This window comes from Phalangium opilio, unplaced genomic scaffold (genome assembly GCF_054372755.1).
Source record: "Phalangium opilio isolate 3A_F unplaced genomic scaffold, DU_Popi_V2 ptg000032l_1, whole genome shotgun sequence".
In the NCBI taxonomy this organism is placed as follows: domain Eukaryota; kingdom Metazoa; phylum Arthropoda; class Arachnida; order Opiliones; family Phalangiidae; genus Phalangium; species Phalangium opilio.
In genome coordinates this window covers 4,671,221-4,692,432 of record NW_028324159.1, presented here as the reverse complement: position 1 = coordinate 4,692,432, position 21,212 = coordinate 4,671,221, and the positions used below count along the sequence as shown (strand labels likewise).

The window sequence follows — 21,212 nt, the reverse complement described above, 5'->3', positions numbered from 1 at the left end:
TAAAAAGTATCATCCCAATTTTTTTTGTCTCCCATCAAAAGCTACCAGCAAGTGCATAGGAAAATTTTAAGGAATACTTGACCACCAATGAGGAAAGGTATTTTGAAATGTAGGAGCTTCTAAATGTTCTTCTCCTTGCTTTGTATTGACTATTGGCGAATATTAGGGCTACTACCCGATTAACCGCGAATAGTTGGCCTAATATTCGCGAATATTAGGGTTAAATATTCGCGGTTACTAGGCTTAACTATTCGCGATTAATCAGGAAGGAAAAAAATACCAAGGCCCAACTATTCGGTATTCGATTCGGAATAAACTATTCGATTCGGTATTTGATAAGCAAAATTTTTGGATATTCGATAACCGGTTCGATACCCAAAAAGTGGTATTCGCACAGCCCTACTCTTTTCACAGCCCTACTCGGCCGTGGAAAATTTTGAAAAGATGATGATTCAGATGACTTGGTTGAGGAAGTCTCCGAAGAAGGGTGGTCCATGGTACCACCATTAGTTGCGGAACTAGGCTCGGGATCATCTGCAACGTTCGATTGAGAAGTGGGGGCTTTTTCGGCATTGTCGAAGACAGCTACATTAGTCTAGTAGAGTTTAAGATGTTCTAAGTTAACTTTCCCTATATTCTGCCCTGAGTTAGTATCTTCTAACTCGTAGACAACGGGAGAGTGTTTTGCTACTATTTTAAAGGGACCTGCCCATTAAGGACTAAGCTTTTTCATGAGCTGACCTGTCGTACTTGATAAAGGATGAGTTTCCATCCATACTAAAGTTCCTACCTCAAACTCTAAAGGGTCATGGCGGAGGTCATAGTATTTCTTCTGGTGTGCTTTAGCTAACTTAGAAAATTCATTACTGAATGCTAATTGTTCCTTAAGAACCTTTAAAGCCTTACTACGACTAGGGTCATCAGGGTCCTGAATGGGTTCTTCAATATCTAAATCCCAAGGGAGACGTGGCTCCCGCCCTAAATTCAAAAAGAAAGGGGATCTGCCCGTGGTTTCATGGGGTGCGGAATTTATAGCGAATTGAAGGAGGTCAAGGGATTCATCCCATCTATCATGATGATTCCCTACATAGAATGATATTAATTCACCTATTACTCTATTGACTCGTTCAGTGGGATTTCCCTTAGGGGTATAGGGAGTGGTAAACTTTGGATTTATTCTAAAAGCTCTGCACGTTTGCAGCCAAAGTTTCGAAGTAAACTGTACCCCTCTATCACTGAGAATAGCTTTAGGAGCTCCCCACCTAGTGATAATAGACTTGAACGCCTGTACACACGTCTTAGCAGTAATGGTTTTTAGTGGAATCATTTCCATGAATTTAGTCATGTAATCGACAAAAACTATTAAATACTTATAGTGGTGTCTACTTGAAGGGAAGGGTCCCATTATGTCGACACTAATTTGGTCCCAAGGACTTGTTATTTCTGAGGGTTGCATTAGCCCTGGATTTTTCCTATTTCTAGCCTTAAATTGTTGGCATAAGGAGCATCCTCTAACATAGTCTTGGACATCACTAACTATAGTGGGCCACCAATATCTATAAGTCACTTTACTAAGGGTCTTATCTTTGCCACTGTGAGCTGATAGTGGGTGGTCGTGAAATAACCTCGTGGCTTCTAGCCTTAAACGAGGCGGTAAATAAATCTTTTCAGGATGATTCCTGTAAGGTCTTCTATAAAGAAGATCATTTTTTAACTCAAACATTTTATTCCTAACTGCGTTAGGTCCTTGCAAGGAATTTGTAATAGGGGAAGAAAATGGGTCTTCCCTTTGAGATTTTCTTACGTCTTCTATGGTAAAGACTGAATATAAAGCTCTAGGACCTGGAGGACGTATCCGACCTTCAACAGAATCACTAGAGGAAGTTGAATTACTACTACCGGTAGAATTTTGACTGGTACTACTACTAGTGGGATCTTGGTTACTAGTAGAATTAGAAGTAGAGGAGCTAAGGTTAATACTTAAAACGTTTATCGGGGCCCTCGACAAAGCGTCTGCTACTACGTTTTCTACTCCTTTTTTATGCTTAATTGTAAAGTCAAATGTTTAAAGGTATATTGCCCATTTAACTAGACGAGAATTTGGTTCCCTGATATTAAACAACCATTGCAGAGCTTGATGGTCAGTGAGGACAGTGAATTTACGACCTTCTAAAAAGGGCCTAAACTTCTTAACCGCCCAACATATGGCTAAACATTCTTTCTCGCGAGTGGAGTACCTAGTTTCAGCGTCTTTAAGACCTGTGCTAGCGTAAGCTATGGGAACTTCTACATTGTCTTGTATTTGGGGCAGAAGGGCACCTAACCCTGCATCACTAGCATCAGTAGTTAAGATGCACGGGGAATCCCTTCTAAAGGAAGCTAAGTGATGAGCCTTACAAATTGCTTCCTTAATTTTTTCGAACGCCTGTTGCTGTTCGATGCCCCAAATAAATTTTTGATCCTTTCTTTTGAGTTTATTAATGGGTGCTACTATTTGAGAGTAGTGATTAATAAAAGGGTTATGCCAACCTGCCATACCTAAAAATCTCTGTACTTCCTTAATATTTTTAGGAGGAGGGAATTTCTGAATGGCTTCTATCTTAGAAGGATCTATGTGCACCCCTTTTTCATTTACAATGTGACCAAATATGGTAGCTTCTTTCTGGGCGAACCGACACTTCTTCAACTGTAGGGTGAGACCCGCTTCCTTTAATCTATTTAAGACGTACTCTAAACACGTTAAGTGCTGATCCCAATCTTCGCTAATCGAGATTAAATCGTCTAAATAGTCTATTAATTTGAAGTAATCGGCATCTCAAAAGATCTCGAGATTAAATCGTCTAAATAGTGTATTAATTGGAAGTAATCGGCATCTCTAAAGATCTCGTCGATTAAGCGCTGAAAAGAGCTAGGGGCGTTACACAGCCCAAAAGGGGGTACATTGAATTCGTACTTTCCCATGTGAGTCACGAAAGCTATTTTTTCTCTGCTTTTAGGGTGCATTTCCACTTGCCAATACCCTGATTTAAGGTCAAGTTTTGTAATGTATTTTGGCCTTCCTACTCTAGCTAACATATCCTCTATATTAGGCAAGGGATAAGGGTCCTTAATGGTAACTTGATTTAATTTTCTGTAATCAATACAAAACCTATAGGGTTTACCACGTTTTGTTTGATCAACTAAAACTACGGGCGAAGCCCAAGGAGATACTGAGGGTCTGATTATCCCGTCATCCAACATTTCCCTAACATGTTGTTCAATAATTTTCCTTTTCTGGTCATTAACACGATAAGGCTGAGACTTTATGGGTGGACTACTACCCGTATGGATCTCATGGAAGACTAGTCCGGTTCTTCCGACTTTATCCGAAAACAACTCAGGGAATTTCAATAACAGGGATTCTAATTGATGACGTTGTTCGTCAGAAATAGGGGCTGCGGAAACTGCGTCCCTAATATTCTCTACAATCTCCTTATTGATTGGATCCTTTTCTGAAGGTATTGAAAAAGGGATATTTAAGTTATCCACTAAGCATTGAGATGATTCAAAATCTAATTTGACCCTATTTTCCTCAAGAAAATCTTCACCTAGTATAAAGTCACTATTGAGGGAAGGAACTATGTAGAATTTAAATTTAAATTGTTTCTCACTTTCATTTGACTTAAGAGTAAACTCAAGTTCGTGAGAACCTTTTGTAATCGTATAACGGCCGTCGCCCCAAACTACACAATCTAGTTGTTCATCTTCAGGTAATTCTGAGGAATTTCTATGTTTACAAATTTTTTTCCATTGACCTAGACTGACAAAAGAGGCATCGGCCCCACTATCTAATTTAGCGTGAACTGTCGCGTGTTCAAAAGTAACGGGGATAGTAACCCTTTTTTAAACTGAACCCTTCCTGACGGATTCGATCCGCAGGGGGAACGCGACACGCTTCTTGTTAGGGGAATTAATTGGGCACCGGGAGAGGGACCACGAGGGACTTCTCCCGTCTGGGCTTCCCCCGACTGGATCATCTTTTTGTTTGGACAATCGGGTGCAAGATGACCTGGTTCCTGACAACTAAAACAAGTGATAGAACGAGTAGATGGGTAGGGCAAGGCCAATTGACGACCAGGAGACATTGATTTCTGATTATTATATCTAGCAAAATACCTTTGACCTCTATTGGAGTTATTAGCCCTAGATCTGGCTCTAGAGTCTAAAGGTTTCAAGGGATATTCCCATTTAGGATGTGATGGAGAAGTAGGAGGATTACAAGGGCTTTGACAATGCCCGGGGGAACCCTGACTATGGGCAGAGCCCCTATCAGCTGGGCAAGAAGACTCAGCTTTAACCCTAGGTTTTGGGGTGATTTCCTTTTTTCCCTTTTCTCAGCATTCTTTTTCCTAACTTCAATATCCTTTTCTATTGTTTTACAGGAATTTCTTAACTGTTCCATAGTGGTAAATTGCAAGAAAAGGAGGGGAGCTGTAAGTTCATCTTTCAAATTGCTCTTAATTATCGGAACTTACTCCTTTTCGGAAAGAGGATGAGTCATCCCTAAATTCAACTTCATAACTTCCCCAAAGAAATCCTCTACCGACTCCTTATCTTTCTGACTTCTATGGTTTATCTCTATCTTAAGCTTAGAGTCAGCTTCGGAGTCTCTAAACTGAACTTTAAATTGTCTCTTAAACGTCTTCCAAGCTAAATGAGGATGGGAAGGTTTTAAACTACACATTTCGTCATATTGACGGACTAAATCCCTATACCAATTAATAAAAAATGTCTTCGTGGACAAAGACTTGAAAAATTAAATGATAAGAAAACAAAATGGAATGACCGAAGCAACAGATATTAAACTTTTTCTTTAAAGACATGATTATAAAACATCAATTATTTGAAAAAAAATACTTATCTTCGTTTTTTTCACCAAAATTACATTTGCATTGTTTTCGAAAGACAGATTATTCATTCTATATATCCTTTTTGGTATTAACAGTTTTCGAATGAAAAGGATTAGAATAAATATCCGAGTATGGATATAGGTTATTTTTAAAGGTTTCTCTTTTCGAACTATAAGGCAAAACGTTGTTTAAAACGACTAAATTCAACCGAAGGAAGAAATTTTATCTTTCATCATGATTGACATTTTAAACGTCGCTTTAGGGTGCTTTGGTTTTGCGCCTGCATTTATACGACCACGATTCAATTTGGGTCCCATTTTTTGGGTCGATGATTTAAAATGTTTTATAAATGAATCATTAAAATCTGGATAAAAGACATTATTAACAAAAAACCTTTGGTATATTATTGAGTGCGTGAGAACTGTTTTAAAAGTTGTGATAGAATTAGTTTGGTATGACTTCAACTCGCTATGAGGAACACATTGTAGAGCAAACGTATAAAACGAAACACGTAAATGGACACCGACAAATGGTGGGCTGCGTATTTATTTCACTATTGGGCTTAGTTTCCAGTATTAAAACGCATTGTAGTTCAAATTAAAAGCTGCAATCCTTTTAAATATCACTAACGAGGAACTGTTTCTATCATGGTCTACACTGGAAATCTAGCTGTAAATATAAACGATGTCGCATGTTTCTGTTATATAGTAAATCTTTGACACGAACCATTTTGAAAAGAATGGAAAATTTAATGATACAATATTTTTGGGCAAATGTAATTTTGGTGAAAAAAACGAAGATAAGTATTTTTTTTCAAATAATTGATGTTTTATAATCATGTCTTTAAAGAAAAAGTTTAATATCTGTTGCTTCGGTCATTCCATTTTGTTTTCTTATCATTTACTTTTTCAAGTCTTTGTCCACGAAGACATTTTTTATTAATATCTGTTCCTTCAGTCTTCATTTTAATTAAGGTTGTTAAGAAACTGTGGCATTTTTAAAATCTGCACTAAGCACAAACATAAATATAGGGGAGCTTAAGCATAAGGGACCTAATATTGCAAGTTAGTGACTAATGCTTTCAGGTACCAGTTAATCAGTTATCACCAATGAGATTAATTTATTACTGAAAACATCAAATTTTCATAATAAAATTATTTTGGCCTTTCCTTATCCCCTGGCTTTGAGCATTAAAATATTTAAAATAACTCTGAGGATTATCTAGAATCATTTCTACTGATATTTCAAATTCAGAAGAATCAGAGTCATCGTTTTGAGTCTTTCAGATGACTGGCTTGGACTTATGTTGCTGGTATTTGGTTTTCGTTGTAGCAGTGTAACCAGGGATAAGGGAATTGAGATGGATTGCAAATGAAGATGGGCGACCTACGGCACCGTATGTCTCCCAATGTACCTCGCGCACGCCCCTACCCTTCGGTAGGCGATTGCTAAGTGCTGCCGCGTAGCGCCATTTTATTTGTATGAGAGCTAGCTTCTAATTTTAAGATAGAGGGGGCGCCCTTTACAATTTCATCCAGTACGACCCTACCTAACCGCTGAGGATGCTGGGAGGACTACGGTGCCGTAGGTGGGGGTACACAGGCAACGCTATAGGTATGGGGGTTTCCAATACAAGGTGTAACCAAAGAGAATATAGGGGAGGATTGGAAAGAGGGGAAAATCTTGTTGCTCTTTTCTACCGCGCATCTTCAATGCGCAGTACCGAGGCATTTCCGTTTGAGACATTAAATGGTATCGTAGGTGGCGCGACTGAGCCGGAAACTCCCTCGTACCACTAGTATAATTTAGGGGCAACAATGTAATTTAGCCTTGTGGAGCGGGGGATCTTCAACTCCTCCCCTATATTCTCTTTGGTGTAACTGAGACAAAGTTTCTTCCTGCAAGCATAGCCCACTCGATCCGCGCTCATGGACGCAAGCTGCTCGCGCTATATAATAATATTTGACCACGTCGTCTGCTAAACTTAGGAATTGGACAATTAAACTTTTTGAGTTAATGTCTGGACTCTGGTTACCCTTGCATTTTCTTAGTGGTCCCGTGGTTTTATTTTTAAACTGGTCATTTGCCCTGTATCATTATTGTGTAAGAGACAGCCTGGCAGCCCCGTATTTGTTTACCCTGCCCATAGCCCACTCGATCACGCGTAACACTACGCAAGATGCAGAGCAGCGTCCGTGAGCATGGATCGAGTGGGCTATGCCCTGCCTGGCCAAGTCAGCTGACTTAGGTGAAATATTCATTACTTCTATGCGACTTATTTCTAGACATTCTTGAACGAATCATCTTGTGAAAATTTTATATGACAGGCTTCTGGCGCTGGGTTTTTTCCGAGCCAAATTTGCTTTTTAAATTTAAAAAAATTAATTTCAACCTTTTTTCCTCTCTTCAGAAATTTAATAATGATAGTTACATATTTATCCAAAATTTATATTAATTAATTAACACACTGTAATTTGTAATTTCGCGCTTGGAAGAGCCTGAATTAAAAATATTGATTTGGAGACAGGGATTAGTGATAGTGTGATTGAATTGAATCTATCATTTATTTTACCAGCAAAAAACATATCTTCGTAGCGGTAACCCTTGTCTAGAAACCAGGGAATGAACTCTACTGCGTAGTTTGAATTAATCTACTTTACACATCAAAAATGTATCTAATTTAAACAAAAAGGTTTATTCTAAATAGCGGTTATAAATAGTACTTAAAAACGCAACTGTTACCTAATAAAAATGATTGCAAGAGCCGGGATAAAAAACATTGGTTGGTTTGTTGACAGGGTTTAGTGATCGTGTGTTTAATTATTCAATTATATTACCATTAATTTAATCCAATAAAATGATCTACATAGTGGTTATCGGTGGCACCAAATATAATCTGCACAGTTATCGTTGGAAAAATGGCCATTGTTTACTGTTTTGAGGTTATGTTAGAATAAGCACTAAATAATTAAAATTTAAATTGTTAAGCTATAAGAATTATTGGAAAAGCGTCATTTAAAAATATTGTATGATTTGGTGACAGGGTTTAGTGATAGTGTGATTGAATCTATCATTTATTTTACCAGTAAAAAAGGTATGTTCGTAGCGGTAACTGTTGGCTGGTGGCAACAGTCAAAAACCAGGGAACGAACCCTTGTGCGTCTTTTGCATTAATCTACTTTAAACAACAAAAATTGATTTAATTTAAACAAATTACCTAATTAGCGGCTATCGTGGGCCGATGGCACCAGGTGAAACACCTTAAAACGTACGCTACACGGCCAATTGGTCTCTAGTCTCTACATACAATCAGCTGTATTTAAATTTTGACCGAGGCTTAGTGAAATCAGTCAATTTAAAAATTATCGGCTAAATCCTAAATTTAAATTCTTTTGTATTAAATTATAATAAGGTTTAACTTACGAAATTAAAATAAAATGAGGACGAATTAACCCCTTCTTTTATGTAAAAAGTTAAAAAATTCGCCTTAAGCTCGGCATAGCCACACGCGTTGTCTAAACAAAAATCTTCGCTCAGTCGCTCTATTTGCGGTAAAACAGCGTAAGTCCAACAGTACGTTTCTCTATGATTTTAGCTAGGATTAAACCACGTAAGTCCAACAGAATAAAAGGTCGTAAGTTTAAGTATGTGCTTAAAATACAAAAAGTAATACTTAATATTAATTGTTTTCAATAAAACTTCGAAAGGCACCAGAAAAATGTTCAACCTTTCATTTAAAACCATTTTCAGACCTATCGAATAAATAGTCTTCAAAAAATGCTCGAGTCAATTTGGCCATCACAGCAAACATTTCCCATGTTATTCCTATGGGAAAATTTCCCTTTTTTTGCCAAAATGTCTTAATTTTTTTATGGAAATGAAAACCACCCTTAGCAACTTTATTTTCTATGAAGAAAACTAATAGAGGGATCTCTTTGAAATTTTAACCACATATTAAGGGTCCGAATTTTAGTTCAGTGGAATTTTTTCAAAGCAGTAACCATGATAGGAAAAAAGTTACATCGAATCAAAAAACCACCCTTATACATTAAACGCAGTATGAGGTCTTATCTAAGAGAGCAACCGCTCTCTCAGAATACAAGGCATGCCCTCGTAATAGGAGAGGCAATGCAGCTAACCTTTCTTCATTTGATAGCTTGTGAAATTTTGCATACTCCTTAAAAGCTGCTAAAAACTTTTCCCGTCTGAGGAGTTGAACCTCGATTTATTTACGTGGGAAGATCCCTAACTAACTTATCCAAACTAGTAGCTATAGCTTTATGTATTGCTATATTTTGGGTAGAATTATCTGCCAGTGTTTGTAGTAAGGGTAATATAAAGGCTTTTAATTCCTCATCGGTAGTTTCTGGTCCGAATTGAGGGATTTGTTGGGACGGAGATATTTGGGTTCCGATAGTTCTAACTCTTGAATTAGGTAGTGTATTATCAAAACTAATTTTAGGCTTAACATTTGTGGACTCTGATTAAGGAGGAACAAGGGAATTAATCCCAGCTTGAGGAGGGAAATTTGAGGGAGTTGAACTTCCCTTAGGGGCAGAAATACTATTTTGAGGGAATAGTTGGCAAGAGGAGAATTCCGATTCTGAAGAGGCGGCCGTCCTCTTTCGTGTATCTGAATCCTCCTCGTCTTTCTCATCCTCAATTCGAAGAATCCGGTTGAAATCCTCCAAAGGATTTTCTGTCTCTTGCGGTGCTAGCGTGTCGCCATCGTCTTCCGTAGACGTAAACAGATCTTCTTTTGATTGTTCTTCCCTTTTCTTTAATATTAAATCTTCCTCCTCATCCTCAGATGTTCGAGGCGACCTCCATGTTTTAGTGTTCTCCGAGTAAGCCATTATTTAGTTATCAAGTTAATAATTCAATTAAGTTTACGATAATCAAAGGATGTCAAACAAGTTAAGTCTACAAAAATATACAAGTAAGCTATCTAATTCAGTAGTTTTATTTACAAAGATAATGTTAATTTTTATTAATTTAATTAATTTAATTGTAATTAGTTTAGATTAAAATAATTCAATTATCTTTAACGATTTACCATTGTGGAAGCCGAGGCTTAGCACCACGTGGAGGGCTGATATACGACAATGATAAACAGTTTGTATACGGGACTGACCAAGGCTTAAGGCCTAGTCGTATCGGTCGGTTCCCTGTTCGGGTGCCAATTTATGTAACCCTCCGTAGAATAATTTAACTAAGGGAGAAAGCTCCCGAGGGCCATAAAAAAGAATGAAGACAACTTACTTTATTAATCCAAAATAAAAAGACAATTCTTCTTTAGTTTATTAACGAAAAACAACAAAGGGATAACGATCCCGTAACCCAACTTAGGGTTAGCAGGCCTGCCATTATAGTTTTAATCTCTTTAGAATTCGAATCTGTCGTAAATCTTTTACTTTCAAAAAGTCTAAAATTGAATCGTCCATCGGAATTACTGTAGCCGAGATTGTGAAGCCATTCCTCTAAAAGTCGGTTTAATTCATAACCCCCAGCGGACCGTTTACCTTACCCAAATTTTTCCTAGTCCATGACGTGTGTTGAGGAATTTTCATTATCTATACATATTCTTGATTATTATAATAATTTGCCCTAAAATGTTAAACTTACAGTTTTGGAGACTTGGGAGACCACAAAAATCCGAAATTGCGTTCTAACATATGAATGCTCACTGAGAATAGCCAGAATAAAATTAATATATAATTAAAAAATAATGAAATCCTGTATACCTCACATGGAAGTGTTGAATTAACTGCGTTTACGTAAACACCACTGTCTTAACTGCCAAGCGAAAACACCACTGTCTTAACTGCCAAGCGAAAACACCACTGTCTTAACTGCCAAGCGAAAACACCACTGTCTTAACTGCCAAGCGAAAACACTTTTTGTCATCTTTCCAGTAGTATTTTAAAGTGTAAAACCTAGGGTTAGGAACTTAGGATATGTTTCTAGCATGAAACGAAGCAGACTATATCAAATTCCAAAACAGAGCTGTAAATCAGCTTTTTTTATAATCTTAAAGGACGAAAGACGCTAAAAAGAGTATATAACACAGTATTACCAAAATTCAACTTAAGACTTGGCCAAAACGAACGTCGAAAAATTACTTCAAACTATATTAAAACCTCTATTAACTGTAATTATTTACCCGAATTACTTTTATAGACGAAAATTGGACCTGGGGCCGTATTCTGCAGAAAAGGTATGCTCCTTCCCCAGACTTAAGCTTGCGGATTGGTCGGTCAGGATCGAACTTAGGGCTGTTGGTTGGATATCATGCTGATGACGCCATTTTGACATAGGGCTGTTGATTCGTAAAAATAAATAGGGCAGGCTGCGCAGGCGCTCCTCAACATAGTCAAAATAAACACGAAATTCAAAATTATGAATTTGATGACCGTCGAAACGTTTAGGTTCTTGAATCGGTTACATTACCGACTTTAAGGTTACTTTGATGGTGCTGAACGCACTATGAAGCAGACGACAGCCAGCAAGATTGTTCATTTCTAATTCTACAATGGCCGGTCGTGTTTATGTAGCTGCTGCTGCCCATTTTGATGAACAAGATAATGGTGATATATATCGAAGAAATAGAGGCGATCCCTATCTTTTGCCAGATGCGGAGTATTTAAGTCAATACAGACTCAGTAAAGACAAAGTTCGGAAATTATGTGAAAAATTAAGACCCCATTTCGGAAATAAACCCAATCAGGAATATGTTTTGACGGTGGAGCAACAAGTACATGTGGCTCTTCTTTTTTATGGTTGCGGTAGTTTTCAGCATGCGCTCGCCAGTAACTACGAGCACGGCATGAGCCAGCCATCAGTGAGCCGAGCCATAAAAAATGTTACTGAGGCAATCATTGTTCACATGAAGGAGCTGGTTAACTTTCCTACTGGTGAAGCTGAAGTGGCTGCGGTAAAGGTTGGTATTATGTGATACGATAAACCTCCCTAGCACGGTTCTGGCGGGCATGTGGGGTTTCAACTTCACTTTTGTAATAAAATCAGAAGTATAGCCGTTTAAAGTATTCTTCGATCATAGCTTCTCCCCCAGCATAAAGCTCTGAATATATCGAATATATATATATCTCCTTTATTAGACATATGTTTGAAAACTACGTTGATATTCATGTTAAACAACCGCGAAATGGTCAGAGGCAATCAAAATGTATTTTTCGGAAATGTGATTTGGTTTAGTTTTGGTGAGATTTGCTTACGCAGTTTCAGGCATTTTAAATGGAGTTTTGGTGTTACATTCATCATGCCAAGTTAAGTTTGCAAGAAAGTTTTTATGGAACCAAAACTTTTAACTTGAATTCAGAGTTCCATTTTTCTTGAACATGGAGATAACATTGAAAATTAAGTATCTCCTATGGTTTTTACAGGCATCATTTAGAGCCAGGTGCTCTTTCCCAGATGTTTTAGGTGCAATTGATTGCACTCATGTGCTAATCAAAGCACCAGTTATTGAACCAAATGCCCACATGGATAGGAAAGGAAATTACTCCCTTAATGTCCAATTGGTAAATGGTGTCCTCCTTGAATGATAATGTCCATACTGACAGTCCTTTTTCTGTACCAGATTTGCGATAATGAAATGCGTATCACTGATGTTGTGGCAAAACATGCTGGTGGGACGCATGACTCATTTATATGGCGTTTCAGCGACATATTTGGGCGTTTTAAGGCTGGAACAATGCCACAAGGGTATCTTTTGGGCGATAGTGGTTACCCTTTACAGCCATTCCTAATGGCACCCATTCTCCACCCTGAAACACCAAATGAACAACGCTATAATCAGCGTCATATGTCAGGTAATTGCATTTTGAATTTTTGATTGATAAATAACATAGACCATTCTGACCAATTACGCAAGTGAAAGCTATTGACTGACATTAACTATTTAAGTGATAGTTGTCACTTGTGATATTTTCAAACATATTTTAAACTATTGGTCACGTTGATACCTGACATAATCAAAGCTAGTGTTGCTGTATTAACTTAGTCAATTAATTGTTATTAACATTTAGGTCAGAATGTTATTGAACGCGTCAATGGCATTTTGAAGATGCGTTTCCGATACCTAGACATGTCAGGAGGTGCCCTTTGTTATAACCCTAGAAAGGTCACTGACATAATTTATGCTTGCTGCATTTTACACAACTTCTGTTTGGATGAGCCAATGCCTAGGGAGCAAGGTAAATTATAGTTATATATGTTGAATGTTAAATTTATTCATGTGCATGGATATATGTACATCATTATGATTAGGATGATGGGGGAAGTATGCGTAATCTGAGAGAAACCGGCACGGTTAATGTGTCACAGCTCAGGTTGGATGGGTCGCCAAAAATGGGGAAGAAAGAGTAGGATTCAATGGTAATTGCTTCATCTGTAGCCCTTAGTGTTGAGTCTGGCGATTCCTCCCCCTTTTTGGCGTCCTATCCGACCTGAGCTTTGATACATTAAGCGTGCCAATTTTCTCTCAGATTACGCATCCTGTAATCTAACTGTTAACCCCATGGTCAGTAAAGGGTGTGTACTAATCTAAATTAGTTACAACAGCTCATTTGATTAGAACCAGTTTTAATATAAGGTTTTTGTTTTTAACTGCACCAGTTGCATTAAATCCGCAGCCAAATACCAATGACACCGATGACGAGCTTGAAGCAGAACAAGCCCATGACCACAATGAGCTGCTTCAAGCTTTACGAACAATTCGGCAAACATTGATAGCGCTGTAAACGCTGACGTTGGGTGGAAGCACAGCGTTGCAGTTATCACTTTCGCCTCACACCAAGTGGGACATTTTGATCATGAACTGTGGAACCGGTCTACTGCTGCGTAGATTTTGCAAGTTCTCTCCCCATACACTTGTTAAAGGAGTTCTCCTTCGTGGTCTCACCCCGTTTCGCCTTTCCATCAAAACGTGCTGCGGTTAACAGTAATAGTTAGTATAGGACGCTGTCAGTTAGCTGTGTCGGTAGATAAAGCTTGTACTACGCAACGAAATGTGTCTACAATAAGTTCAATAACCCTTAACAATTTGACCTTGACATTTCACGACGCTTTAAACCGAAATATTTTGTGTCGGTCACACAGACCCATTCTTCGTGGAAGGTTGAATAGTGTGCTCAGTTGAAAGCTACACTAAACGTTTTGATCTCACAACTAATCACATTCGGGGTCATTAGTTGAGAACTTTGGAGTCTCATTATTTCCGTATCGCGCGTCACTAATTAGATAATGAGACGTGGCTCACAGTGCAGTAGAACCATTCTTGGTTGAAGATAATGATTTAGAGAACATTCAAAGAACTCGTTTGCGTCAACTGTTCAACAGCCATAATAATGGTTCATTGTAGACGGACGTGCCGATCAGGCGAGACCACTTTTTATGCATCACAAACACATCTCGGCTAAGTTTGTTAATGATCATGATGTACTACACTGGAAACCACACTTTGGCCTTTCCCAAATATTATCTATATCTATATAAATCAAAGTCCTGACTGACTGACAGACTGACTGATAATCAACGCCCAGCCCAAACCGCTTGCCCTAGAAGGCTGAAACTTTGCTGGAACGTTACTCTTAATAAGTAGTAGGCGCGTACTAAGAAAGATTTTTCCAATCCGCCGCCATCTTAAAAAATGGCGCCCAGAAATGTAAAAGCTCTTCTCTATGCAACAAAGTCCGCGCGTTTCAACCGATTTCACAAATATTTAGTACTATGGCAACCTATAGACGGGCTGAATGGTTTTTCGGGTTCGATTTGTTGCCATCTTTTTAAATGGCGGCCAAAAACTTAAAAACCCATCTTTATGGAATAATGTCCGCATGAAAAGTAATAAAAAATGTCCCGACGGGCTAACGGGCAACGCCGAGTGCCTTCGCTCCTAGGGTGCTACAAAAATATTAGTCATCAGTTAAATCTACCCATTATTTGTATCATTTTGATGGAAGTTCTTATTACACGCGAGTGACGCCGTGGGTAACAGCTAGTATATATATATGTATATATAGAACGTTCAGCTTTGACAAGACCACTTACTAGAACTCTCTCTACACAATGACTGAGAAATCTACAACGCTTGCAACAAACTCAAGCAACCTACTGTCTTAGTAGTGATGACAGTGGCAAGCCAATAAACCTCATCAACGGGAACTATTGTACAGTGAAGGTCTGTCTATTCTCATTTGACACTTTACACTACGAGCCCTCAGTGTTCTATGTTGAATCACTACATGAACCCAACACCACTTACCTCAGAGACGACTTAACTTCTTGCAATGTCCATATCACGTTCAATGGTAGCCTCTACAGCATTGAAGCCATCGCCATACCAACTCTCACTGTACAGGTTTGCCAAAGAAATTGTCTGTTTCCCTACAGCGATTATGGCTAATCACAGCAGACGTTACAGCTAATTGTGGTAATACACTCAATTACTACCCTTCGTGAGGACATAGTTGAAGAACGCGTCAACACAATGCCTCTGTCTTCAATAACTTAAGCACATTATTAGTAGGTCTGTTTCAATTATGAATTAAAGAAATAATGATGATCATATTTTGTAGAATATCACATTACAATGGATGATTCATCTCACAGAAATGGTAAACTTATCACTCGCAGCAGCTTAGTTTCCATCCCGATTTGAGCCGAGTGAACAATACATCTTACCCATTTGAAGTTTGAGACTATATGTTGAGGCGAATGTAACTGAAAGGCGTCTTATGCGTCTCTTTAACTAATATGACGTCATCATCCAAATAAAACACAATGCGAATCGTCACGTCAAATTCTCAGGCATTGGTCCAGCCTATCACTCTGTCCATACGTCTATGGTTCCACTCTCCTGACTAGGGTTCAGTTCAAGCCCTTGATGGCGCCAAAAATGTGTCATTACAACCAGAGATGCTTCCCATATCGCTCAAGCTTTCGCTGTAGAGCCTGGTAACGCTGAAAAGGAAATGTATTAATTAATGGACATTTAACATTTACGACCAAATAATATAGATATCTGTTAAATGAGTGTAGCTCTTTGCTGATGACGTTAAGCGTATCTTCGATGGTCGAAGTGATGTAAACTGAACCTGTGAAGAAAGTGAGTGCTTATTATTCTCGCTCCATATATTTAGGACCAGGCTGAATTTGCAATGGTGAAAAGATATTTATTAACGATTACGCATTGCAAGAAACGTGACAAGCATGAACCTCCTACAGACTATAAAGGTGCGAGGCACACCATGAAATCAAGAACATGCAATAGAAAATAAAGAGAGTAATCGTTTTTAAATATAGAATAAGCATGCTTAATAAAAACATTAAACTACAATAAAAGCGCATGCCACACTAAGCATGTAAAATGTTAATTTAAATTACAATAAAAGCGCATGCCAGACTAAGCATGTAAAACATTAACTTAAAGTAAATTACAATAAAAGCGCATGCCAGACTAAGCATGTAAAACATTAAATTAAATGAAATTACAATAAAAGCGCATGTAAACATTAAATTAAATGAAATTACAATAAAAGCGCATCTAAACATTAACTTAAATGAAATTACAATAAAAGCGCATGCCTGACTAAGCATGTAAAACATTAAATTACAATAAAAGCGCATGCCAGAAAACATTACATTAAATTAAATTACAATTAAAGCGCATGCCTGACTAGGCATTTAAAACATTAAATTAAATGAAAATACAATAAAAGCGCATGTAAACATTATCTTAAATGAAATTACAATAAAAGCGCATGCCTGACTAAGCATGTAAAACATTAAATTAAATGAAATTACAATAAAAGCGCATGCCACACTAAGCATGTAAAACATTAAATTACAATAAAAGCGCATGCCTGACTAAGCATGTAAAACATTAAATTAAATGAAAATACAATAAAAGCGCATGTAAACATTAACTTAAATGAAATTACAATAAAAGCGCATGTAAACATTAACTTAAATGAAATTACAATAAAAGCGCATGTAAACATTAACTTAAATGAAATTACAATAAAAGCGCATGCCTGACTAAGCATGTAAAACATTAAATTACAATAAAAGCGCATGCCAGAAAACATTACATTAAATTAAATTACAATAAAAGCGCATGCCTGACTAAGCATGTAAAACATTAAATTAAATGAAAATACAATAAAAGCGCATGCCACACTAAGCATGTAAAACATTAAATTAAATTAAATTTCAATAACAGCGCATGCCAGAAAACATTACATTAAATTAAATTACAATAAAAGCGCATGCCATACTAAGCATGTAAAACATTAAATTAAGATAAAAGCGCACGCCAAATTTTGCGTGTTATAAATAATAAATGAAATGAAACAAATGATGATTGAGAAAAGCGCATGCCAAATTAAGCGCGAAATAAATAATACAAAATAAATATACATGAAATTAAGCAATACAGTAATGAAAATATACAATGAAAATAAGCAATACAGTAATGAAAATATACAATGAAAATAAGCAATACAGTAATGAAAATATACAATGAAAATAAGCAATACAGTAATGAAAATATACAATGAAAATAAGCAATACAGTAATGAAAATATACAATGAAAATAAGCAATACAGTAATGAAAATATACAATGAAAATGTACAATTTAAAGGTACAATGAAAATAAGAAACAAAATAGAAAAAGGTGCGTCTTAAATTAAGCGCGAAATAAATTATAGAAAACAATTTGCATATCAAGTTTTGCATGCAATAAATAAATAAAAAAAGAACAAAACAAAAAGAGGACTTCACGGAAACATGCGTGCAACTAAGGTTTTCAATGCTTCAGCCTGGACCATTGCAGCCTCAGCCTGAAGCTTAGCAGCCTCGGCTTGAATTTTATCTGCCTCAGCCTTCACCCTTTCTGTTTCATTTTTCTGCTTCTCATTTTCGGCTTTTCTTTCCATCTTAAGTTTCTTGTATTCCAGCCTGGCCCCTTCTTGTTCCAACCTCACCCGTTCATTTTCTGCCAGAACTCCCATTACGGAGTGAAGGTGTTCGTCACGCGCATTAGCTTCATTGGCAGACATAAGAAGCTCTCCTTTGAAGGTTAAAGGTCTCTTCCGGCTGTTCCTGTTAGGCAATTCAGCTGTAAAAGAACTGTGTTCAGTTATGATACCAAATACTAAGCAGCGGACGAACACACTGTAAGTGGACGATGTACGTCATTTATCCGCTGTTGTGTTAATGAAACAATTTCATTTGCAGAGCAAACTGAGCAATGTCTTTTACAAGTAAATTGTCGCAAGATTACAACGAATGTTGCGACAAAAGTTAATGTCATCTTTTGAGGTTCAATGTTTAAGAACAAAACAAGGTCAAATAACTGTGTCGAGGATTATGTTCGATACCACAGCAGACGGTACCAAACATATGAGGAAATAACTATTAACAGGTAACGTTATGATAAACGCCTAGCCACGGGAGTAAATTACCCAATTCATAGAACACTAATAGACATCCGTATTGTATAGTATACGACTTACAATTGGTATCAGACAGTGCCGGTTGGCCATCACTGGTGGTTGCGCTAACAGTTGTTGAGCAACTTGCCTCGGGATCTTGGATAATAAGGAATTAATTAATATTATTCACCATCTGTGTAGTATGTCATCTTACCAAAGCTGGTAAAAAAGGTTGACACATCTTGCGAAAGAGAGTCGGATTGATCTTGAAAAGTAATAACAATATTAATTTGAGCGCTTGTTAAAAGAAATTAAATTCGCAAGAAGAATGAGCGAGAGGAAATTTGTTTTCACGCTAAACAGCAGCTTAATCCGTACATACTCTGTTCCAGCTTAGGTTGTCACCACGCACATACCTAGGTCTCTATGTGACGTAGCTTTGTGCGTGCTGACAAGGGACGAAGAAATACTGATTTTCAGCATCTGAAATCTCGAGATTTTAGATCTTGAAAATCAGTATTTCTTTCGTCTCTTGAAACAAATTTCCATGATATTAATATAGACGGAAAGCTTTCAGACATACTGGAATCATTCACGCTTCCAAATCCCTCGGCGCAACTGACATCCAAGACGTCGTGGCGGCTATTTAACGGAAAAACAAAGAACTTGGTCATATTTTTATGTATTGATTCGTGTTAGTAACGTAATATGTGTAGGAGTTAAACATTGACGTGGTAATTGAAACATGAGAGGGAGCCAAATGGCAGCCAAATATTGAAACGTGTTATAGGACATGTAGGAAAGAATTTGTATATACAAACACTATACAATACGTAGCTGGTTTGAGCCTTTTTGAAATGTCTAATACATTGTTCGAAACAAAAATGTCATTTGGTCATGAATTATCTCAACAATTGCCATAACAATGTTACATTTAGACCTTTTGAGATTACTTAAAACCGGTTTTAATGTGTCTAGTTGATAATGTTGTATTGTATTGTATAATAAGGATCAAAGCTTTTGCCTATGAAGGGATATCCACACGAAGCCTATGGCCTTAATGTTCGTAAAGCGTCAATTGAAAATAAGCAACATATTGCATTCAACTGGACATTTGTCAAGTACAGGTAAACTACCCGGTCGCAGAGTTGCATTTCTACTGGGAAATCTTTGAAAGCATATGACTATTATGTTTATATGACAAGAAACTACTAGTAAAGTGTATTACAATGGGAGACGAAGTCACAAATATTGGCATTTTCAGGATTGTTTATGAAACTATCAGTGAATGTAGGTAAGGTAAGTATTTCACAACTGGGCCATTTGCTACAGTATGTGTAGGTTACTTACACGACTTCGCAAGGTACAGGTTCTGAGGAAGAGCCGCAAGACGTTTCGCTGTAAATGTAAAAATAACTGTGTTTGTAGTTACTAGACCAACAAGTAACATTCTACAAATGTCCTGGAACCCTCCGAAGAAGGGTTAGGTCACAAACAACATTGCATAATTCCTCAAGGTGCTTGCTTTTACGTCTGAGAGCCAGTTGGCCTTGTAGTAAACGGGTAAAACAAATTATATGATTTCAGGCCGAATTTTGATGTAAATCCATCTTTTAGAGCGGATACTTAACTTTAAAGATGCAATAGCTATTACTGCCAAGAAGGAGTACACTAATATTGTACAGAGCAATTCTTGCAGTTTAGGCTCTAGTCATTTAGGTAAAATGCACCGGAATGTCGGGCTTGAAATACTTACGTCGCAAGCATTACACTTTAGGGCCTTGATTTACAAATAGATACAATTACGCAATAGGTACCATTAACAACAATATCTAATAGGGAAATTGTACGAATAACCGCGGAAAAGACCACTTCACACTGATTACTTATGATGCTCTTGAAATAGGGAAATTAATTGGAATAGTTTGTTAAACAGAGATAAAAATACGTACATAACAAGTTAGGTGACACCTGTCATTGGATGGGACTGTTTGTACAAACAATAACAATAGGATGTAGACAATTCTGAAAGAGGTTTTTCGAAATGTAAATGATCTCATTTATGGGTTAGTGAAACCATTTTAACTCACGATCATTTCCAACCTTATCAAGTTCAAGAAGTATCTTAATGTACACTTGTACCAAATATGGACCGGCGCAATGTGTTTACTATCCTTACCATATATTGTTGGATTACAGAAAGTCACTTACGTTTCAGGAAATTGTGGCGCTGATGAAGGTCCTGGAAGAGATGCACTAAAGGGCACATTGGAAAGTTCGTACCCTCCGGCTATCCCAAAAATGGAGGCCCTTGGAATCAATGCGGCTAAACGAGACTCAATCGGTGTCAGTTCGCTAGCACAATTAATTCCTCCACCAGTCTTTTTTGTTTCCATGGTTCTTGTAGCCACTTTATTTTTAAGTGCACTCTTTAGAGCCGCCCACTTCTTTCTAACTTCCTCACCAGTGCGCTCTTGCCCACTGATGTGGTTCAAACGATCAGCAATCGTTTGCCACATTTTTCGCCTCTCCTCCTGAGATTTCCCGTACTGATTATTCAGCAGGGAGGGCACTGCCTCAAGTTGGGAGACAAGACATTCCATTTCATCATCAGAATAAGTCCCCTTCCTAAGTTTTGGTGCCATTTCTTAAGCTATATGGCTTACTTATTAGAAACGAATGTTAGCAAAACTAGAATTTATCAAAATGTATCTGCCAAATTGGAGTAAAATGTATGAACGTTGATAAAAGAACAGTCACATTTATTTTTCTATTTCACAATTTCATTTATTTTTGCATTTTACAAATTACTCATTAAACGTAAATGCAAACATGACAAGGGAAGACAAATTGATTAAAACAAA

At 37.4% G+C, this 21,212-nt stretch overlaps 1 protein-coding gene and 1 long non-coding RNA gene across 5 annotated transcripts; both read right to left on the bottom strand.

Annotated features, from left to right (window-relative positions):
- Window positions 1-7,319: 7,319 nt before the first annotated feature.
- Window positions 7,320-8,378, bottom strand: LOC149685351 (uncharacterized). 4 transcript variants are annotated; one of them, XR_016384007.1, is made up of 3 exons: window positions 7,973-8,378; window positions 7,462-7,849; window positions 7,320-7,387 (listed from the first exon to the last, which is right to left on the bottom strand). It is a non-coding gene; the product is annotated as an uncharacterized LOC149685351 (long non-coding RNA). The 4 variants fall into 4 exon arrangements; XR_016384006.1 differs by having other exon boundaries at window positions 7,322-7,564; window positions 7,632-7,849; window positions 7,973-8,372; XR_016384009.1 differs by lacking the exon at window positions 7,320-7,387 and having other exon boundaries at window positions 7,521-7,543; window positions 7,632-7,849; window positions 7,973-8,372.
- A 12,177-nt stretch (window positions 8,379-20,555) lies between these two features.
- LOC149685350 (nuclear apoptosis-inducing factor 1-like) lies at window positions 20,556-20,993 on the bottom strand. The gene has a single exon (XM_089871016.1). It carries the CDS (start codon window positions 20,991-20,993, stop codon window positions 20,556-20,558), a length of 438 nt encoding a protein of 145 aa, XP_089727142.1.
- Window positions 20,994-21,212: the final 219 nt, after the last annotated feature.